The sequence below is a fragment of the Ceratotherium simum genome, chromosome 15, assembly GCF_057802395.1.
Source record: "Ceratotherium simum simum isolate JZ-2026a chromosome 15, ASM5780239v1, whole genome shotgun sequence".
Taxonomy (NCBI): domain Eukaryota; kingdom Metazoa; phylum Chordata; class Mammalia; order Perissodactyla; family Rhinocerotidae; genus Ceratotherium; species Ceratotherium simum.
The window spans coordinates 43,198,935-43,223,020 of record NC_141914.1 but is presented as its reverse complement, the minus strand read 5'-3'; the positions used below and the strand labels follow the sequence as shown (position 1 = coordinate 43,223,020).

The window sequence follows — 24,086 nt, the reverse complement described above, 5'->3', positions numbered from 1 at the left end:
CAATTACCGTAACCTTATGAATAGTTAAAAGAAACAAATTTTGGTTAATTGAGAAAGTTGACAAATCTATCAAAGTAGGCATAATGTGAAATTTGCCACAAGAATCTCAAGGATGCTAAAATGTTAGCAAAACAGCAGATGACTCTAAAAAGGACTGGAAAAAAATCAATATAGACTGAAAAGCTCCCATATGAAATGCTAAATTTTTGTTATATCTATTAGAAGAATATATTCACACATATAGTCAAGAAAGATATATCTATGAATATATTCATAAGAATATATTTATAAAGAGATGAAGTCCGCCTAGGAAACAGCTTTTAAAAAAAAATCAAGCAGATCTTAAAATACTGCTAAAAAGAATATATTCATAAGAAGAATATACTCTATAATTGAATGTATTTTTAAAACATAGTCTTAAAAGAAAAATGTATTCATATTCATTTACTAGACTTAAAATAATACTGCTTAAAATAAGTCTTTGTTAAATCTGTAAATGTGATAAAGTGGGCAAATTATTCATTTAGCAAAGTGATCCTTCAGTAAATCAGTGAATTGGCTAATCTTGGTGAATTAGCCATTCAGTAACTACTCCTTTGGCAGACCGGTCCCCAGCATGTTGACTGGCTTCCCTCTTGTACTCCTCTCTAATCAGTCTCATTGCTACGCTCTCCCAGGACAACACTTCTTATTCACTTTGTATCCCCAGAACTTATCAGTGTGTTTCATCTTACGAAGACTTAAAAACATTGATAAATGAATAAACAAGTGAATTAATAAATGACCTTTACCCTGCCTTAACCTGACTACTTTTCTCCCTGCAGGCTAAATACCAAGGGAATCTGAATTTAAATGAGTGAAGGCCAAGGAGAAAAATCTTTCTTGCACATTTTACTCTTTATATCTATGTTTGTGTATACATAGTCTCATAAGTAATTTTCTTATGAACTATAGGCTGAGCCCTAACATCTAACTTTAAAAAATATCCAAATATGGGCTTGAAATAAAATTGTATTGTGTTGACTATTTCTGGGGGAAAACAGGCAGTTTTATTGGACAATTGAAAATCTTTTCTATGCAAGATTTGCCTAATGGATTTATTAATAACTCCCATTCTCCAAAAGGATTTGGGCAGAATGTTCTCAGTATATGTAGTAAAGACTGCATATATCTCCTATTGGTTGTTGTCAATGTGTACAAATGTTGACTTGTATCCACTATATTGATTCACAGTTCACCAGGAAGCCAAGACTGCCTCAACAGAGCTTAAACATACTGCCTTGCCAGGACACACCAAGGCTAGATCTGCTTCAAACTTATAAATCCAATTTCATGCTCTATACCTACTGTTGGACACTCCACATATTCAAAACTGAATATGTAGTCACGCCCCAGACTCATTCTTCCTCCTGAGATCTCGACTTCAGTGAACTGTACTGGTCTTTGTTCTCTTATTTCTCTCACTGCCCCCTTTTAAGTAGATTCATAGAGAACAGACACAAAGAGCCAAAGGGAGACGAAACATCAGCTCTATTAGTAGTGGCAGAGTAACCAGCAAAGTACAAGGCTTCCTAGTATGAAGGATGATGTTTAGGCCTGAGGCCCAAAATATAGCATCGTGCTCTTTCCCCTAGCATTGAAGACAACTTGGCATGGGAGGGCCTACCTAACTAATCACTTAGTCTCAGGCTGTGGACACTCCCTTCCCCAACTGGGGCTTTCTACCTGGAGATAGGAAGGCCAAGGCACCCGAGGCCTGAACAAAGGCAAATCCAAAAGAATGAAAACAAATTGTGCCACACGTGAGCAGTGACCTTCAAACTCACCCAAGAGATAGACCTGACTGTCAGGCTCTGGCCCCTCCCACCCATCAGATTAGTTGCTCCTCCCCCCTAGCTCAGGACACTCTGTGGAGGAGAGAATCTATAAATGCACAATCAGCCTTTCTCTTCTTAGCCAGGGCAGCAAAAGTCCCCTCTTTAGAACCCAGAATAGCAGGGAAATAAGGATCCCTGCTTTAACACTCTCCACCATTTCTCCAATCACCCAAGCCAAGGACTTGGGCATAAATCTAAACCACATCCTTTTTCTCACTTCCTCATCATCCCTTATCTTCTGTCAATCACCAAATCCTGAAGTTTCATCTCCTACATATTTCTTCATACATCTTTTTCTCTCCATCTATCCTGCCTGGATACTAGATCCAGCCCTCATCATCCTTTGCCAACACTACAGTAACAATCTCCTAATCCTGCTTTCTGATTTTAGTCTTATTCCGTTTCTAATCTAATCTCCACACTGCAGCCAGAGTGATCATTCTGAAACTCAGTTCTGATCATGTTACCTTCTGACAGCTTCCCATTAACTACAGGATGAAGGCTAAGCTCTTTAATGACTTACAAAACCCTTCATGACCTCCTACCTTTCCAAACTCATCTGCCCTGTCTCTCCTTTCCCATACCTGTCCCAGGAATATTAAAATGCTTGTAGTTTCTGCCAGTGACCATGCAGTTGCAAATCTCCGTCCCTTTGTTCATGTGATTCCTTCTGACTGAAATACTCTTGATTCCCTGTCCCATTTTGTTAACTCTGATTCAACCTTGAAGATTCTGTTTAAGACATTACTCCTCCAGGAAGCCTTCCCTAATCTCAATCCTCTCCCTGTCCTGCTCTTTCCAGCTGAGAAATTACTCCTCTTCTGTACTTACTCTGCGAATAGCTCCCTCATTGAATTTACTACCCTATGTTGATATTTTTCTTCATGTCTATCTTCCTATTGGTTAGAGACCATGTCCTCAGTAACTAGAGGTTAACAGCACTCAAGATAATTTGTGGACTTAAACTGAACTCTTTGTTCTTCCAAATTATTCACTCATTCTTAATTTATTCATTAATTCAATAATAATTTATTGATTCAGTTCATGAATTTCACCCCACTCATCCACTTCCATTTTGCTGAGTAATATTCTGAATTCCCAGATGCCTTTAGCCTGTGTGAAAACCAACCATTTTCTCTCTTCTCTATACATTTCAGAGCATATGAAGAACATTTGTTAACCATTTACAAATTGTGATTTGTTTTTAAATTACCCATTTGAATCATTTTTATATGCTTCTTGTCCTGGTGACATAACTGACTGATTACACTGCATCTCTTTTATGGGTGTAGACTGACATAAGTGATACAGTGTGACAGCCTAATACTCTGGAACTGTGGGACTATTACTCCCTCCTTGCTGGCTTCCATCTGCAGAAAATGTAAATCTCAATGGCAGCCATCAGAACTAAACATATTTTGATAAATAATAATAGCAAAGTAACATCAGATTATTATTTTACAGCAGGTCATTGAAGCCACTCAAACTCAGCCTGTCTCTTCCTGTTTCAGATGTCTTCCTGCCCACTGACTTCAGCTGCTAATGGGCACTGATTTTTTTTTTTTTTCATTCAAGTTTAAAGAGCTTTGATACAGTTTCACATTTTCCAAAGAAAATCTCAGAAAAGAATAGGGAAATTTAGAGGGTTGGGCGGTGGCCAGCCTGTGGAAGTCAAAAGCTGGGTGGGCCAGCTAGTCCAGGGGCATTGGGTTTGGGAGCTGGAGAATAATGAAAGATATGGGCTCTCAGGGCTTCTGGCAACACGGATAATGAGCGTCCAAGAGTGAGTGAGGCTGGGAGGGAGCCAGGAAGGACACACCGTGATGTGGAACAAAGGCCTCTATTTAGCTATGATTCTCCTACCACAATGGGTCCACTCCTCAAGGAAAGAGTAAGATTTGTATAAACTGCCTCATGAAGAGAACTTTAAAATAATAATAATAATAGTAAGCTTATTGGTTAATTTTACACTCTAATACCTAGATTAATAAATACTCTAACCTAAAACCTTTTGGAAATACATTAAGTACATACATGCTCTCACATCTCTATAGGGAATCAAAATATTTAACAACCAGCCCAGAATGAACCAGCCAACCAGAATGGATGCCAGCCATAAACACCAGTAGGGCCATCCTGGAGCACCAAGCTAAATAGAAGTCCTGAATATACACACAGCTGCACAAATAACAGGCATCTCTTCCCTCCCCAACAAAGTTCCATACTGGAGTCTACTCTGGTTTCTTTTCCAAGCAACAAGAATGACTAGTGATAAGAATTTAAAAGGAAAATCTGAAGTTATTCTTGCGTATATTGGCTTTTTGCCTGAAGCTAAAAAAAGAGGCATAAGAGTTTCTTTCTCCATTTTCAGCCTTCTATTTTTCCTCCTCTCTGTTCCCAGGCCCTAAAGGCCAGCAACTCCCCACTCCCGCACCCCAGCAATCCAAAGCTGCCTTCTCAAAATAGAAAGGGAACGATCCCGAACTGCTCCTTGGTCGCCTGCCTTGCCAGAATCCTTGAGCTCTGGCCTTTCTTCCCAGATTTCTCATGTCTCTCTCCAAGCCTCCAGCAACTTCTTACTTCGTCTGCCTTCTCCTCAAGATCTTGTTTCAAATCCAGTCCTCCACTCATAAGCTTTCTACGTTATTCATTTCCTTGCCATTCTGTCCCTTACAAGTTCTTTGGAGACTAGTAGCAATTTTAGGATGTTCTGATGCTCACGTCATGGAGCCATAGCTCCCCGCTCCATTTTTCAATAGCAGCATTAATTAAATACCCATGTCAGTCACTCTCCTGAATAATTTACTTATGTCATCTCATTTAACCATTACAATGCAGCTAACCGTTATTTCCACTTTGCAGGATGTCTATTGATTACACAGGTAGTAAGCAGTGAAATCAGGTTTTGAACTCAGGAGACAGTTTGACTCCAATCTCATGTTTTTTCTTACCCTATGTTGCTGCTTTAAAGTAAAAAACAAAAGTACTAATAAAACTATCCAAAGTTATGGAGTCTGGCCTTGATTTGACTGACATTTTTCTAAACTCACTCAAGTGTTCACACACATAAGAAAAGAAGGCTGGGTCACCAGTCTGCACCTTCACATTGCTTATAAATCTCAAGCCAACAGATCCTTAAGCAATCTTAAGCTTGAGAAAAAATGTTAACAGTGTAAGTTCTGTCTATTACTACTGAGGAAAAATAAGGTATTAAGTTGATAGATTCCTGATGTATGTTGCCATTTATTTGAATTAATGCTCCATTAGGTATTCAGAGTGCATAAAAAGATCAATGATGATCAGCTGGGGGTTAAATGGCAGAGGCAGCAAATCCAAAGCATTATTTTAATTAAGGGTTGTGGGGATTGCTTTCTTTCCTTAGATTTAGAGAGAAGGAAAAAGTATTTACAGCTCACTGGGCCCCAAGTAAAGAAGGAGGACTTGTTTCTGCTCAGGGTTGCTGTGTGTGTGTGTGTGTGTGTGTGTTGGGCGGCAATGATCACATGATGGGATCCAACAGCACTCAGGCAGGGTTGGAGGGCTTCTCTGGGCCTCTCTGCCCTAGGAGGGCATGGGCAGAGGCTCACCCACTCTCTAGGGGCATGCTGATTAACTATGAACTTCTTGTAAGACTATACTATTTTCACCCTCAGAAATATTTACCAAAAAATCAGAGACCACGACCTCCTGGACAAAAGAAAAACGGTCACAGCACTGAAAGCAGGAGAGGACCGGGCCATTCTCCTGGGACTAGCCATGATGGTGTGCTCCATCATGATGTACTTTCTGCTGGGAATCACGCTCCTGCGCTCGTACATGCAGAGGTAACGCCATTGGACGGTTGGGATATTGTCATTTGCCTCCTCCTTCTCCCTCCTCCCGTAGCGTATCAACCCCGAGGTCCTCTTCCTCACCTTTCTTCCCAACAAGAAATTTGAGCAGTGCCTGCCCTACACTGTTTTTAAATAACGCTCTCTAATTATAATGATAAAAATGGCTCTATGTATAAACTGCCTACCATGTGTCAGGGACTTTCCATACATTACTTGTTTAATTCTCACAAATACTCTATAAGGTAAATATGAATATACTCATTATAAAAATGGCAAAACTGAGGCCAGCCCAGTGGCGTAGTGGTTAAATTCGGCGCATTCTGCTTTGGTGGCCCAGGTGTGGTTCCCCGGGCATGGACCTACACTACTCATTAGCCATGCTGTGGCAGAAACCCACATACAAAATAGAGGAAGATTGGCCACAGAAGTTAGCTCAGAGCAAATCTTGCTCAGCAAAAAAACAAAAAAAGGCAAAATTGAGGCTCGAGATAGATATAATTTGCCCAATGTCACACAGCTCTAGCATGTGGCAGAGATAAGATTCAAACTCACATCCTGCTAATTCCAGAGTCCCATTCTTGCCTCTTCACACCTCTGCCTGTTCTCCACCATCATTCCTTTTCCACCCCCCTGCCTTCTCTTCCATCACCCTACACATCAGTAGCTCTCAGCTGCCCATTTAAACTTCCTGAGAAACTATTAAAATTACCAATGCGCAGGTCCCACCACCATTCTCCCAGAAGGTCAGATTTAATCAGTCTGAAGTGGGACCCAGTCATCAGTGTCCTTTAAAGATCACCCAGTGATTCTAGTTTGGTGTCAAGGCTGAGAAACTCTGCTATGTACTAACTTTTAAAAATAACGAATTTTGAACTTTTTTCATTTTAATATTTGCCCTAGGTTGACTGAATAGACAGGGAGACAATTGAACACTGAGATAGCAGGTATATGCCCCCCGAGAAAGCCACATGATAAATCCCTACAGCATCTCTAGCCGACTGTTGTCCATCAATTGGACACTTTGAGCACAGGAGAGCCCAGCGTTGCTGTAACTAATGGGGAAAGTCTCACAGTGGTGCAGCTTAAAGAAAGAGGCCCTTTCAAATGAAAAATTGAGGTTTCAATCCAAAAGAGTATCACACCATTTTGTGGCATTCATTTCTCCACCTAAATTAATACTTTCATTTTAGAAGCATAATCTAGCTGAAATACAGTAATCTGCTCAAATTAAGGCATCGTCTTTCCCGTTTGTGGCTGCTCTGCTCTGTGTCTCCGATGCCTTCAGCTGTGCTCCCCTCAGTGGAAGTGCTGATGCCTCAGGCCCTGGGTCTTCACTGATTCCAAAACCACTTTCAGATCCTCACATCTTCTTAGAGCCATCTAAGATGTTTTCCCTCCTTGCATAAGCAAAATCTAACCATGCATGTCTCAGGAAAACACAATTTACCACACCAGAGGGGGTCAGGGCTAGTATCCTGCCCCTGGCAAAAAACTGAACATGAAAAGGGGGCCCTGTCAACACATGTCCAGCAAGGCGAAGGGAGTATTAATCTGCAAACAAAACATGTTTTCTGATCACTGTGGTAATCAGCTTATACCCAGAAGCAGAGCATTGATTGCTGGTGTTTTACTTCCTAGTGACAAATGTCACTCTTTATCATAAAATTATAAGTATTTTAGAATGAAAAGCTGGCCAATGGGCAGCTGGAGTTTGTTTGTTTTTAATCTTTCTAATTGTGAGGTCCCAGGGCACTGATATGAACCCATTAGCTTATATAGAAGGGCCCCTTTTCCACTGTGTTTATGGGGAGGCAGTGCATACAACAGGATGGGTCTGGGCCTTAAAGAAATAAAGGATTGGGTAGAATCACAATTTCCATCACTTATTAGCTGTGTGTTCTTGCATGTTACTTGATTTCTCTGACCCTCAGTTCATTCACCTTTAAAAGGAATTAATACCCAACTTATAGGGTCGTTGGGAGGATAAAAGAAGATAATGTATGTACAGCACAAATTGGGGTGAAGAGGTTACGCGACAAGTGATTGCTCTTGATATAATCAAAGAGTGGAGTTAGCTTTACTCCCTTATTAGAAACACCTTAAAGAAATATATCACTCTCCTTTCATCTGTCAAGTTGGACCTCGAGCTCCTCCACGCCTTTGCCGTCTTCCCTCCCCTTCTCCCTTATACCCTCTCTGCGCACAAACTGGGCTGGATGGGGATTGGGATGAAGAGAGCGCAGAGCAGACATGGCAAAGTTGAGGACTGGGGCGCGGCAGTAAGCTGCTTACAACATAGAAATAAAGGGTGAGGGCAGGTGGTGATGTAAAAAGATGCCTTATGCTTACCAGTGAATTTGATAAGGAAAAAATCTAGCTTAAATCGAGCATTTGAGATTATACTACTCTATATCCAATGGAAGTCTTTGAAAAAGGTCTCAGGTGCCAGGCAAAGTTTTCTGTGTTTATATTGTAGTTTGCCGAAAGCTTCTCTATTCAGACATAAGCTTTAACCAAGAGACTGTGTCATAGATTTGGAAAAGATGCTTCAGGTTATGCTTCTGACAAGTGATCCCCTCTGATTGTGCCTTCCTCACCATTGGCATTTGGACTTGTGTTTACTCTCCCCTCCTCTATAGTGTGTGGACCGAAGAGTCTCAATGCACCTTGCTGAATGTGTCCATCACGGAAACATTTAATTGCTCCTTTAGCTGTGGTCCTGACTGCTGGAAACTCTCTCAGTACCCCTGCCTCCAGGTGTATGTGAACCTGACTTCTTCAGGCGAAAAGCTTCTTCTCTACCACACTGAAGAGACAATGAAAATCAATCAGAAGGTAGGAGCTGGGTGCACACTGCATCTCATTCACCCCCGCAGAGCACCCACACCTGGCTCCTTTCCCTGTGAAGTTCTCCTGGGCCGGCATTTCAAGGCAAAATACCACTAGGAAGCAGGCCCTGCCTCATCCATTCACAGAACTCCCTATTTGACTCTTGCTTGGGAAACATTTATTTCGTGTCCAAGCTGTGGACAAATCATTCCCCCATTTTGTGGTAGTGCAAATGTAGCCCTCACTTCCATTTAGAAGGTAAACATTATATCCTATTTATACACAAATAGATTGTTTCAAAACAAATGTGCAACTTAGAGTTGTACAAGCGGAAAAACCAGGTATTTGTCATACACCTGGGAGCCATTGGGTAACGCTGTCTTTTGCTTTTCCATGGTCATTGTCACTTAGTTCTACAACCTTGGGGATATAATTTAATCTGTCTGAGCCTCAGCTTCCTCTTCTCTAAAATGGTAATAACAGTTGCCTTCCTGCAAGGCCATTGTGAGGATCAGAGCAAGTGTAAAGTGTTGGCACAGGGGAGACCTTCAACCAATGGTCACAGTGTGTGTCCTGTGTATCTTTCTTCATATGTGTTATGTTCATAGAGGCTGAATTTTCCAGCACTGATACATTCAAATCCAGATGGTGGATGCTCAACAAATGCATTGATTAAAGCTGCACATAAAATTTGTATTTATAAGGTCTGAGATAACCAGTAAAGTGTCAGCAGAACAAACTGCCATTATCAATTTTTAGTTAAATATATTGAGTTTTGGATTTATGGTAGCAATTTAGATGGCCAGAGTACTCTCATACGCCAAGACAACCTAACGCCACTCTCCAGTAGGACAATTAGCTCTCGTTACCAGGATACAATTCCCATGAACTCTAGCCTTTCTTGTAAAAGCTTTTCTTTCACTGCAATTATCAGCACTTAAATGACATAGATTATATGTACTGAAAAAAATGCCGTAGCTTCAAAGTTCAATACTAGAATAGGATTTGTTTTGTGATATATTGACACAAAGGAAGGAAACTCACCTTGCATTTTGGTTACAATAATTTAAAAGAATTCTCACAAACATCTCTGAGGACTCAACACAATGAATATTTCAGGGAATGTTGTTTGAAAATGTCTGCACTGATTTCCTTTCGTTTGTGGTAACCACAAACAAAACTAGTTCTAACCCTGTTCTGCAAACATATAAAGCTTAGCTCTCCCACAAAGTGTTTGTTTTTCAAGATCTTGCCTCAAGTCAGATTTTTAAATCATAGCTGACCTGTAGGGATGAATGCCTATAAAACTCTCAAATCTCCGTGGAACTGAAAATTGGCCAAAGTTGAATAGGCACGAATAAGTGAAATATATTTCCATTTCCTCGTTTTTACATTTTATCACTAAGCCCTGTGAATGCATTATTTAGGCTATAAACAGAGAGTGAACCTACCATAGAAAGTCTCAGTTAAAAATCCAGGACCAGTATCCTGTCTGCTGTCAGACTACTAGATAATTGTTGGTTTATCTGCCTCATTATCTTATTTTTAACTATGAATTATAACATACATACAGAATCATGCAATAAATGGAAAAAGCACAGCTCAGGCATTTAACACAGAGACCCCCCATGCAACCACCACGAGAGTAAAGACATAAACACTTCCTGTACAGCAAAAACACCCTTCATGTCCCCTCCCAATAACTGTAGGCTCTGCCCCCTGCCAGAGGTAACAACTATCCTGACTACTATGGCAATTACTTTCTTATGGCAAAAAACTTTCTTAGTTTTGCCTGTTTTTTAAACATTATATAAATGGAATCATGCATAACATTTCCCTTTGTGTCTGGCTTCCTTCACACAACACTATGTTTGTTAGCGTCATGCCATTTGGTGGTAGTTCATTCATTTTTATTACTGTATCATATCCCATTGTATGAATATGCTAATTTATTTATTCATTCTACTGTTGATGAACATTTTGAGTTCTCTACAGTTTTGGGCTATTACAAATAATTCTGCCATGAATAAATATTCTTGTATATGTCTCTTGGTGCATAAGCACACATTTCCATCGGGTATAAAGCTGGGAGTGAAATATCTATATCATAGGGTATACATATCTTAAAATTTAGTAGGTAATGCCAAATGGTTTTCCAAAGTGCCTGTACCAATTTGCAATCCACCAACCCTGTGGGTATGAGGGTGTTCTTGGCTCCAAATCCTTGTCAACACTTGGTACCATCTGTAATTTTAATTTTAGCTAATGTGGTGATATTCCCTGTTGTTCTTCTGACTAACATTATCAAGTGCCTTTTTCATTTATTTATTGGCCATTTGGATCTCCTTTTTTGTATAATGTCTGTTCAAGTCCCTTGTCCATTTTTCTATTGGATTGTTTCTTCTTAGCATTCATTATAGGATTGCTTTAAATCTGGAAATGAACCTCCATTGGTTATATGTGTTGCAAAAATCACCCATTATGTGGCCTTTTCACTCTCTTAATGATGTCTTTGAATGAAAGAAGTTTCTAATTTTAATGTAGCCAAATCTTGTCAATCTTGTTCTTTTTTTTTTTTTTTTTTTAAGTGTTTGGTCATCCTGTTTAAAAAGTCTCTACCTACACTGGGGTCATGAAGTCATTCTTCTAAATTATGTTCTAGAAGCGTTATTATTCTTCCTTTCACATTTAGAGTACAATCTACCCAAAATTGATTTTTATATAGGAGTCAAGTTTCTGGTTTCTTTTTTTTCATATGAACAGCAATTTGTTTAAGCCCATTTATGAAAAGACCACTCTTTCCTCACTGGATTATTTTTATAATCCCATTTCTCTTTCTATTTTCTTGGAAGTTATCTGTTCTGTCATTATTGTTTTAATATTTAGCCTAGAGATTACAACTTGCAATCTTGACTAATCAAAGACATTAAAATATTTTAACCTCATTCATTCTGTTCCCAACTTATATATCATTATCATTTTTCTATATACACTTTAAGATCATGTAGACATTATTATTGTTTTTGTATATAGTGGATATTAATTTATTTTTTTCTTTTTTGTTTCTTTGTTGTTGTTGTTGTTTGTGAGGAGATCAGCCCTGTGCTAACATCTGCCATCCTCTTCTTTTTTTTTTTTTTTTTTTGCTGAGGAAGACTGGCCCTGGGCTAACATCCTTGCCCATCTTATTCCACTTTATATGGGACGCCACCACAGCATGGCTTGCCAAGCAGTGTGTCGGTGTGCTCCCGGGATCTGAACCGGCAAACCCTGGGCCGCCACAGCAGAGCATGTGCACTTAACCACTTGTGCCACCAGGCCGGCCCTAGTAGATATTAATTTAGATGTGTCCCATGATTTTCCATTTTCATTTTTCTTCTTTTATCTCTGGTCTCCCATCTGGGATCATTTATCTATTGCCTGAAGAACATTCTTCAATTAGTATTTCTTTAGTGCAATATCTGCTCTAAAGAATTCTCTCAGCTTTCATTTGTCTGAAAATATTTTTATTTCATTTTCATTCTTGAAGGATACATTTACCGAGTATAAAATTCTACATTGGCCGTTATTTTGTTTCTGCACATTCTGAAAACATTCCATTATCTTCTCGTGAGCATTGTTACTATTTAGAAATCAGCTCTCAGTCTAAGTACTGCTTTTTTGAAGGTAATCTTTCTCTATTTAAAAAATTATTTTCTTTGGTTTTCTGCAGTTTAACTATTATGTGCCAAAGTGCCCATTTATTTTTATTTAGCTTGCTTAGTGTTCCCATGGCATCTCTCTCTGTTCCTTGATATTCTTCGTCAATTTTAGAAAGTTGTTAGTCATTATCACACCAAATACTGCCTCTGCCCTCGTTACCTCCTGCTTCTCCTTCTTGGACTCCAATTGGCCGTATGTTAGGTTTTCTCATTGCATCCCCTGTGTGCCTTATTCTCTCTTTTGTATTTTCCCTCCTTTTGTCTCTCTGTGCCTCATTCTGGATAGTGACCTACCTTCTATCTCACAATTCTTTCCTTGGCTCTGACAAATCTACTGTTAAACCCATCCATTGAGTTCTTAATTTCTCTGATTGCATTTTTCATTTCTAGAATATCCATTTGGGTCTTATTTTACAGTTCTAGTTTTCTGCAATATTCTAATTCTTGTCTTTTAAATCATTCAACATGGAAAGTAAAATTATAGTTATTTTAAAGTTTATATTGATGACTTCAATATCTGAAGCCCCTATGTGCCTGTTCTATTTTTTTTTCTCCTCTTATTTGTTTTCATGTGGTCTTCTAATAGCTGGTTAATTTTTATTAGATTTCAGACATCATATTTGCAAGATTATTTATAAAAATAATTTTAAGGGGCCAGCCCAGTGGCGTAGTGGTTAAGCTCGTGCACTCTGCTTCGGCAGCCCATGGTTTGCAGGTTTGGATCCCGGGCACGGACCTACACATCGCTCATCAAGCCATGCTGTGGCGGCATTCCACATACAAAAAATAGAGGAAGATTGGCACATATATTAGTTCAGGACTTCCTCACCAAAAAAATAATAAAAATAATAATAATTTTAAGCCTAGGATGATGTCATATTTTCCCAAAATTATTTCCAATTTCTTCTGCCAGGCCCCTGGGTGCACCAGCCATTCATGGTCACCTTGTGCTTACTTCATAAATTGAGATATTTAGGTCAGAACTGAAGTCCCTGTGAGGACTTGTTTACTTTAGGCTGACCATTATTCCTACGATACAGCCCCTAGATTCCCAACCCACAATGAATAGAGGAGTCATCAGGGCCCCCACTTTATAGGTCCTCAATGATAATTCCTGCCCCTAACTTTGCAAGGCTGTCAAAAATACCATTCAGCCTTCTGGGCTCTCAGCCCACTTCTGGAATCAGCAGATGTTCCAGAGGAAAAATGGCACCAAACACTGGCCTCACCCTCCTGACACAGTAGTTCTTCACTCTCTGGATAGCTGCCCTCTGCCTTTAATAAGAAAATATAGACATTGAAATTACAGCTATCTGCATGTCAGAAGGCCATTAAACCATGATCTTAAGGCAGCATGAGGAATATTCACGATATTCCTGGGGGAATAAATTAATATAATCTCTATGTCAATCTCTTCCTTGTTACCCTCCCTCAAGCCTCACCAAAAATAATAGTCTTCCCTGTAGTTACTAAAAAATGGGTATAGTTTTATTGAGATACATAAAGCACTACTGGCAATGTTTGATCTGAGACAACAGGAGACAAAAGGATATCAGCCAAGCTGTCTGCATCTTTGTACAAAATATCCAAAAGGATTTTATTTTTAAATTTTCACATTCTCTCATATATTCTTCTTCTTTAGCCTTTAAACCCAGTGCCCAGCCTCTTGTCAACATTACGACTGACGCTGCTTAAGCTGATAAGCTGGCATGCTCTTGTGGAGCAATTGGCTGACTAATAGTCTCTGGGAGCTGCAAGTGGGCTCAAGTGCTCCTGTCTCCCCTGGCCATAGGCTGTCACTGGAATCATAAACAGTGGCTAAGTACTACTTTACCATGGTTGTTGAATTTTTCAATGCTGATCTCCTTTTGGAGTTTAAAACCTCTTTTACCCATCAGGGATTCTCAAAACATGCTCATCTGGTTTGAGAGTGGATTTAACAAGAACTTTGGTGCAAAACAAGAAAATGTATCCATTATTTGGTATGTAGTAGAATACCATATATGTGGTATTTTATACATAACTGTCATGGGGAAGGTATCTATTTTTGGTAGAGAATAAGTTTTATAAATTAGCCAGTTATTTACAACTCCAAACTCAGCATCACCCCTCATTTTGTTACCCATTCTGAAGCCTTCTGGGTTCCCTAAATCCAGAGAATATACATATCTAGACCAGGGTTTCTCAGCCTCAGCACTATTGACATTTGGGATGGGATAATTCTCTGTTGTCTGTGAGGGTGGGGTGGGGGCCTGTCCTGTACATTATAGGATGGTTAGCAGCATCCCAGTCTTTACCCACTAGATGCCTAGCATCCTCCTCCCTCCAGCTGTGACAACTAAAAACATCTCCAGACAGTTCTAGATTTTATTTAGCTTTGAGCTTGGATGCTGTGAGATCCTGGAATTCTAAGCAAAGCTTGTAAGCATTGAGTTCCTCTGCGCAGCATTGGTAGGGTAAGAAAAAAAAGGAAGAAAATAAAGGGAAGTTGAGACTCTGGATGGAAAATAAGAGGACCCAACATTTACTAAGTGTCTACTATGTGCCGAGCACTATGCTAAGAACTGTAGAAATATCATCTCATTTAATCCCAACTAAAACCCTACTCCTAAAATAATAATAACCAGATTTTATCAAGAGTTTACAATGTACCAAGAACTGTCTAGAACTAAATATTTTACATGAACTCACTTAATTAAAGCAGCAATCCCACGTATTAGGTACCACTATTATCACCATTTCACAATAATGAAGCTGAGCTCAGAAAATGAAGTAATTTTCCCAAAGTCACACATTCACTAACTAATTCATGCTGAATTAAACCTCGTCATGCTATCTCTTAAAGAGAAAAAACATTAGAGCATCCTCTTGAGAGAATAAAGATAAGAGCTCTGAAAATTCTAAATTCTCTGAAATCTTTATCCTTCTGATGGTATATTTTAGTGAACAGGTGAGAACCCATGCCATTATATCACATTCCAAGAGGTTCTGAGGATCAAGTAAAGGCCATGAGCAAGGAATAGAATTATCTGTGATCCTGCAGGAAGGGCATGGCTGTGTATTCAGCACCAGTTTATGCAAAGTGGATATTAAACAGATAGAAGTGCACCTTGAAAAGCGGGAAAAAACCATGACCAGAAATTTGACATGTGACATCCCCGTAATTAGCACCTTAAATTTATAGGGAGATTTATTAGACATTCGCTGAAACTGCCTATGGACCAGAGATTCAGAAATGCTTTTGTGATTGACAAACTTTAGTCACTGCTCGCCAAAAGTGAATTCTGGGGCAGCTAAGGGCACCTTCGTGCAGAAATGAAAGGAAAAATGTACTCGAAAGGAGCTTGCATTGAGCATCAAGAAGAAAAACATGGAGAACAAGCATACTCCTTTCCAATTACCAAGAAAGAAGACCATGGTGAAGGGTAGGGTCAGATTAGATATCTGACTTACTCTAGGCCTAATTGGATACATCATGGACCTGGGGCTCCATGGCTTAAACTGTTCTGTGTATTGACCAATCTGAAGGCTTCAGACAGCTTCTATTTCGTTAGTGGATTTCCTAGGTCTTTTAAGTGTCTTCTCTACTCCAAATCAAGCAGAAATGCCATAATAAATATGAAAGTTCTGGGAAACACAGAAAAGGAAAACTTCTCTCTGGAGGAAACCGTGACTGGATACTTAAAGAAACCATAGTGCATAGCAGATCGTGAATACTGTTTTCCTTTCCTCTACCAAACATTTCAAACAGTCCTGCTTGCCAAAATCAGGCAGACACTTAGAAGTGCAAACTAAACAAGTCTAAACTAAATTTTGTGGGATTCACTTTTTTAAAAAGTGATGATAAGGAGCTGGAAGTCTCAAAAGGGGAAGAAAATAATATCTCGATCTATCTTCTCATTTCTCTGTCCATCACTAATCTTCAAGAACTCAAAAGTTCAAAATATACTTGTGGGACAGAGGAACCCAGGGCTGCCAGTGGGTGATCTCTACATTCTTTGAATATAGGGATTATGTTTTCTTCTCTAGCATAGAACACAAAGCCTGGCACACAGTACATGCTTAATAAACATGTGCACAATATTTATTGTTTGACGACACTAGAAAAAGTTCCACTTAACTTTGGAACCAAGAATATTTATGTTCCACATGAGCGATGTTTTTATCTCATGGACATTGTGGACTAGGATGCTCTGGCTGCTAAAGTGTTCTTTTTTTGTTTGTTTGTTTTTTGTTTTTTTTAGGAAGATCAGCCCTGAGCTAACATCCACGCTAATCCTCCTCTTTTTGCTGAGGAAGACCACCGGCACTGAGCTAACATCTATTGCCAATCCTCCTCCTTTTTTATTCCCCCAAAGCCCCAGTAGACAGTTGTATGTGATAGTTGCACATCCTTCTAGTTGTTGTACGTGGGACGCAGCCTCAGCATGGCCGGAGAAGCGGTGCGTCGGCGCGTGCCCGGGATCCGAACCTGGGCCACCAGCGGCGGAGCGCGCGCACTTAACCACTAAGCTACGGGACCGGCCCCTACTAAAGTGTTCTGAGAGCAAATTTGTGGCCCACCTCTGTGAAGGATATAATCTTTACTGAAAGCCTTTTCAGCCTCATTCCTGGTCCCATTTCATCACCCCACCCTTGCTTTGTATTCTCTTCCTGTTTCTAACCATCTATCCTATATAGTTTATGTTTTTGATGCCTGTGTCTAGCACGCTACCTGGCACATTAGAGACACTCAATAAATAGTGAGTGGATTTCATGAAACTTCTAACCCCTCTCTGAAATAAGTATCTTCCCTTTTTATAAAAAAACAAATGAAGAACAACCCTTCCCCTGAGGTGCTCTTGAGAGTTGGTAGCTCCCTTCCTCCCATCACAAGGAAAAAGAAGCTGGCCTGCGAGATTATTCAGCCAAACACCCCCCTCCTACTGCCCCTACTCTCCCCCACATCTTTTATTTTTAGGGTGAAGGCCTGTCACTGTTTGCTTCATGCATGCCTAGCAAAGCATATCTAAGCAAAGCCCAACAGGTAGTTTCTCAAAACTTCTGTCCATCATGAGAATAAAAATAACTCTATTGATGTAAAAGATTCTGGAAGTGAGAAAAGAAAATTTTCAGTCACTTTTCAAAGAATTGGAGAGAAGATACAGTTGCTGGATCTTCGTAGCCATGTTAAGGGAAAGGACAGTCGGGAGAAGCTGACAGCACCCAGGTTCCCTCAGCTGGGAGAGGAAAGGTCACGCTGTGGGACCATCTCTGTGGTTTTCAATACTAAAGAGAACTTAAGGGATTTGGGAAAGCAGAAAGGTTTGTTAGCAAAATTCAGGACTAAGAAGAGAGACGTGAGCCTAAATCTCCCACTGAATGGCTGCCTCAGAGGATTGCTAGGTTTATATATTCATATGTTAAAGCACAAAAGAAAGAATGGCCTATAGACTTGGTAAAAAATATGAACATATTTTGATTAGTACTTAAGTGTCTTGTGTACATAAAATTATTATTCATATGTTCCTTTGTGTTACATATCACGCAGAGCCTGAAAGTTAAATCTTTCTTATCCCACACTTCCCACTGAAAAAAAAAGAATTATCTAAAAATTCTGGGATTTTTACCTTTTCAACCTATATTACATTTTTCTAAGTGTAGATCACTTAGGAAAGTTTCCATTTGTTGAAATGCATTCTGCATATTCTAAACCAATCACATAAAATTATCCTCCAAACATGTGATTAAATCATATGATCACTAAATCTTCTCCCCAAAATCACAGCAGCCTCAGAAACATACGTATGGCTATAGTTTCAGCCAAAGAAACGGAAACCTAGAATCCTAATGCAGGATTCAGCCTAATGTCAAACATCCTCCGACACAAAAGCAAGGAACATGAGAGACAAGAGCCATCGGACAGGCCTGTTCCTGTAAAAACCATATAACTGGTAATTTTGCGCTCCTCGGAGTTTTCATAATTTAGTATGTGGCACTCGGTTAAAGACTTGAGAAGATCATGTGGACAAATGTGATATTCCAATAGGAAACTATGTTAATGAAAATTTATTGAGGCTTTATGCATATTCATCACTTAATCCTCACACAAACCCTGCCAGGAAGGCTCTATTAACCCCATTATAGATAAATTTTTTTTACATAAAAATGATATAGATATTTTTATATAAATATTATAGTTAAAGAAGTTGATTCTGAGGAGCCAAGTAACTTGCTTATAGTAACACAGTAACCAGATCTCCTGAACACAAGTCAGGGGCTTGTTAATACTACTTCATACATTCTTGTCACAAAAGAAGGACCATCAATAATAAAAGTAAATGAATGATTGAGATACGGTAGAGTTTCCAGGGATCAGCAGCAGTCTAGTGGGAGTCAGTTTATGTGTCGAAAGGTGGTGGGTGCAAGATTAGGAAAAGCTAAAAACACAGGGGCAGAGGAATCTTTTCTCCACTAGCAACATGGAGTTGCCCTTAGATTTGCCACTGGCCCTGAGGACCCAAGTCCAATCACGTGGGAACGTGGCTCCTCTGGCCGGTCCAAACGTGCACACTTGAGACCCTGATGGCTTGAAACTTTAAGAACCAGCTCCTGTGTTACAACCTTGCTAGATGGCCTCAAAAGTAATTTATATCTCATTTTATTTGGAAGAATCTTACCTACTGACAGAATTATTGTCATTTGGCTGACAAACGTTTCTTCAAAAATAATTTAAAAGCCAAATCAATTCACAAGAGCATAAGAAAAAAAAACTCCGTTTTTAATGGAATGCTATTTTTATTGAGATCATTTCAATAACTTAGTACTGTTAGCTGCTGAAACTACTACTATGAACCATCTCAGCACAAAAATATACAGAAGCTGGATACATTCGTAATCGAAATTGGCTCTGTTTGATTTCAACCAAAATTGGCTTGTCTGTAATTTTTTTCAGCGCTTTGCTTCAAAAAGCATTTAAAAAAATTTTAAAGACATGATCTGGGCAGCTTTGAAAAAGGAAAAAAATAAAGGCATTCCCTTTCTGCCTTAAACCTTTATGATCCAGAAGGCATCCAACTGGTAGAAAATTTGCTTCATGGCAGTCATAGGCCAATTTCTGTACTAAGGTATAACTCACTGAGAAACTCTGCTTTCTTAGAGATATTTTCAGACCCTTAATGTTGTGCTAGTACCAGCTCTGTCCTGCACTCACATTTATGAGTGTACTCACGTTTATTCTTAGCTGATCAAATTTGAAGGTGTCAACCAGCCCTTGCTATGAGAACATTACTTTAAGCCTGATTTACGATAAATGCCAGCATGCTCATCCTCCATTCTTAACTAATCGAAGAATCTTCCTGCTGTTTACAGTCAAGTAATCTAATGATTACAGCACACCAAACAAAGCAAGGTGCCAGTGTATCCACTAATAAAGTCAGGGGAAAGAGTAATCCAAACATACTCTATTAGCAAACTCAGTCTATTTCTTTTATGTTTTCTTCCTGTGAAATCTACAAGTCTAAATTGTTCTGGAATTCCAGGATCCTAACCCAAAGCTCCCATCAACGTGCCTCAAAATTCCCCAACAGCCTACCTCATCTGTGTCTCTGCATACAGTCATGTGAGTTGTGCACTGCACAACCCTAGGAGTACTAATCACATTGTAAAAGTCATAGATGTGAATATTTATAATCACAACTTATAAGTTGGTAATAGTAGTAACTTGTGGGGGTTTTTTTTCATAAAATCAGTGTATTATGACAATTTTTCAATAGAAAATAATAGCATTTTGAAGAGGAGGCATAGTTTTCTAATTCATACTAAAACACTATACAGATTAGCATTGATCTTGTCACAAACCAATTTAATTCAGATAAATCAGTTAAATTAATCATTTTATAATGTATATAACAAGGGACAGGGATTTTTTTTTTTCTATTGAGAGGGACGTGGCCAGAGAGGAGAAAGAGCTAAACAAGGACCCGCATATCTCTCAGAAACGTGACTTAAATCCCTTAGTTCTAACTTTTTAAAAAGTTAGATTCATTGTCGTATCAATTTTGACACCGCCCATTTACAGACCAAAGAAAGAAGGTCACAGAGGTTTCATCTCCTCAGACGCTGCTTTTTAAATTAGGAAAAATGTGTTCAAAAGTATATCCAATAAATAATAAAAAGAAAAACTACAAAGTACTTTAATTCCATCTGTATCCTGTATCCAGAGAAGAGAAAGAGGAGAGAAGGAGAAAGGAGGATAAAAAGAGGGAATAGAGGGGGAAATATAAAGTGAAGTGAGGGGTGGGGGCAGGGCAGGGAAGGAAAAGAGAGATACAAAGAAAGAAATCAAAGGATATATGTACGTAGAAAGAAAGAAAGGAGAGACACAGAGAAGAGACATCTCAAGATAGAAGAGGGGTGACAAGATTAAAGGAAAGATATTGTAAGTTCTCAGATGGGTGCTTGGTGAAGAGTAAACTGATTTGGTTCTGTTTTATTTTTCCTTGGTTTATGGAAAAAGTTACTTTGTCATGCTAACTGGGCATAAACCATTCATCACAGCTTTTTAATTATTCAGTATCCCTACACTTTCCCAGATTCATCTTCAGCAGCTCACCAGCGGTATAGCTGTTTTCTTGACTACAGTAGCAGGGGACTGAGGTGAGCTATCAAAGTACATCTTGGTCAGATACCTAAAAACATCTTTTTAAATCAATGTGTGAGTTCTTAGGGTTCCTGGAGGCACTAATTTGAATATGAAAAGAATAATCATCATGGTTATTTCACAGATCACTAAGTTGGCCTCAATACGCCATCCCCTTCTAGTACCAGACACATACACTCACACACATACACACACAGAGTATCTTCTGGTGACAGTTTATCTTGTTTTCTACAGTGCTCCTATATACCTAAGTGTGGAAAAAATTTTGAAGAATCCATGTCCCTGGTGAATGTTGTCATGGAAAACTTCAGGAAGTACCAACACTTCTCCTGCTATTCTGACCCGGAAGGAAACCAGAAGAGCGTCATCCTAACCAGACTGTATAGCTCCAATGTGCTATTCCATTCACTCTTCTGGCCAACATGTATGATGGCTGGGGGCGTGGCGATCGTTGCCATGGTGAAACTCACACAGTACCTCTCCCTGCTCTGTGAGAGGATCCAACGGATCAATAGATAAAAGCAAAATGGATGAGATCATTTTCTTTAAAGCTCAAATACTGTTTTCTTTCATTCTTCACCAAAGAACCTTAAGTTTGTAATGTGCAGTCTGTTATGAGTTCCTTAATATATTCTTATACATAGAGCAATAATGCAAAAGCTGTTCTATATGCAAACACGATGTCTTTATTATTCAGGAGAAGAAATAAGTGTTTTGTGTTGGTTGGTCGGTTGTTTTCGTAATCTTATTTCAATGCTGGAACTAGTACTTCCTTCTCTCGTTCTGCCAAAATAGGGCTCAGTTATTCATTTGCCAAGCTTTGTGGAGGAATGTAGACAATATCAACGTGATGAGGTCTGTGTTCTGAGTTGTCAAATCTCTTGAAGACATTTCTGCAATATTTTTCATCATTCATTGTTTACTAAAGCTGCAGCCAAAAATATTTTTTCTTTTCCTACTCTAAACTGAGCCCTGTAGCAAGTGAAGGGACCAGATTTCCAAACTAAAGGATGTTATGCATTTTCCTTGTATTTCTACCATATCACTGTAAAGAAGGGGGGAAACCCAACCAGCGATTTTTCTTTTATTACTTTCTATTCATAACTTTAGATTTTTTTAACTGATTTCCAAAAAAATAAGCTGTTTTCATTAACAGTTCTATAATCTCTTCTTGTGATTCGAGTAGAAAATGAACAGAGCCCTTTCCACATAAGACCCTGCTACTGTGTGAGAAGATGACATTTACAAGGAGTTTTATTACCTGTGAACTAACTGAACATTGAGCAGATGCTCCATCACAATCCGGGAAAGACTATGTTACTAAGAAACTTGTGTGAAAATCTTTATTCTATTTCAGTTGAACTGTTAGGTGGTAAAACTAAGATCCTACTTGCTGGTCAAGACTGGTAAACTGATTTCAATGGGTAAATCTATTGTGGCAAATTAACATGTTGGAATATTGCTCTTTGGGAATTCATGTTTAAGTTAATGAATGTATAGTCTCTCTTTCTGACAAGTGTCCTCTATCAGGATTTTAAAGCTATGTGCACAGAATATTTATCTCCTCTACATGTTTTATTTTTCTATTTATAATTCCCTTTTTTGTTGCTAGTTTTTATACATGGAATAGACCTTTTTTCCTAAAACACCCTTGAACTGAATGACAGATTTAAAGGAAGCCTTTGTTCACATAGCCATTCACTTATTGCTTGGGGGGAAAAATGAGGGATTGGTTTTAAACAAAAACATTCCATCTTTTATTTAAAATCAATATCAAAAGGAGAAGACAAACATCTATCTTTCTCATCTATATTTAAGTACCTTTTTGTAATGTAGTATCAAAGTTTTCTAGGTATTGCAATATTTTACAAACCATATTTGTGGAATGAATGGTGAAACTAATCTGGTGAAGTGGAAAGTATTCTGCAATATTGTAATTCATAGTTTGACTTTTCATAAACAAATAAATCCCTAGGGTATAATCAAGACTTCAAATGTGTAATTAAAATTTTTTTTAAAAATCTGTTACATCAGCAAGATTTGAATACCTCTTGCATTCTAAGCTGACAAGCACACAGTAGTTCAAAAACCTATGATTCACTATCTTTAAAAGTATGTAAAGAGATTATAAAGAAAGTTCCTTTTTTTTAACACCCAAACACATACACACAATGTTATGAATATTTGGAAAATATGATAGAAAACTCAATTCCTACCCCACCTTGAAAACATAATTCTGGAGATGAGAGGGAAATCTCTGTAACTATGGAGCTGAAAATTTGTAATCTTTACTGTTCTTTGGGCTTCCCTTCAAGTGACCCAAGTATGAAACATATGCAAGTGAAATTATTAGATGAGTTATTTTTTATTTTCCTCTGGATTTTTAATTAAAAATTCCCAACTCATGTTTCAGATAAGAGGGAAAAATGTCAAAATAATGACACCAAAAAGAAGCTAACTAGTGCCTTCTTGAATTCCAATAAAGCAATAGCCCCTTCAAGTAATCTGAATGCAGACACAGTTAAATGCTCATTATTAAAGGAAAAAGAACTAGTACTAATAATAATGTCTTAAGTGCTTTGCATGTGTTAAGTAATTTAATCTTTATAACAACCCTATTGGAGGGTAGCACTATTATTATCCCATCCTACAGATGAGAGTGTTGAGACTTAGAGATGTTAAATAACTTCCCCAAGGTTACACAGATACTAAGACAGCAGAGAACTAAGAAAATACCCAGTCTGTAGCTTTCCCATTATGGTAACCATTTCCATGGCTTTGGGGTCTTTTAGATAACACTGAGGGATGCTAAGGTTTGGAAGGGATTATAGGGGTGAAGAAGAAAGAGCACTGAACTGGAAGTCAAAAGATTTCATTTAAGACATGGTGACTAGGTGACTTAGGCTTCTCAATTAATCTCTTGACTTCTTTGACTGTAAAATTAGGATGTGAGGCCAGCTGACTGCTAAGGTCCCTTTTAACACTAACATTTCATCCTGGTATATGGAAGGAAGAATGAATACCATTCTCCAATCTTCATAGAGCAGATCTGATTCTCAAATAGAATCTAAACATATTAGTCCATGAATTAAAAAACGGTCTTCCTGCTGATATTCCCCATAATCCGTGTGCCTCTTCTTTAGGGCCCAAAGCTTTATTTATACCTGCCAGAAGCACAACTCTGACTCTCCACATTATTCAACAA

The 24,086-nt window shown here is 38.7% G+C and overlaps 1 protein-coding gene across 1 annotated transcript in view; it reads left to right on the top strand.

Annotated features, from left to right (window-relative positions):
• Positions 1–22,869, top strand: part of KCNMB2 (potassium calcium-activated channel subfamily M regulatory beta subunit 2) — a 107,718-nt gene extending 84,849 nt beyond the window's left edge. The window contains exons 3-5 of the mRNA XM_087439991.1: positions 5,531–5,701; positions 8,350–8,545; positions 21,116–22,869. Coding sequence (XP_087296117.1) covers positions 5,531–5,701; positions 8,350–8,545; positions 21,116–21,400 — 652 coding nt within the window. The 3' untranslated portion in view covers positions 21,401–22,869. The remainder of the gene's footprint in view (positions 1–5,530; positions 5,702–8,349; positions 8,546–21,115) is intronic.
• The last annotated feature ends 1,217 nt before the right edge of the window (positions 22,870–24,086 follow it).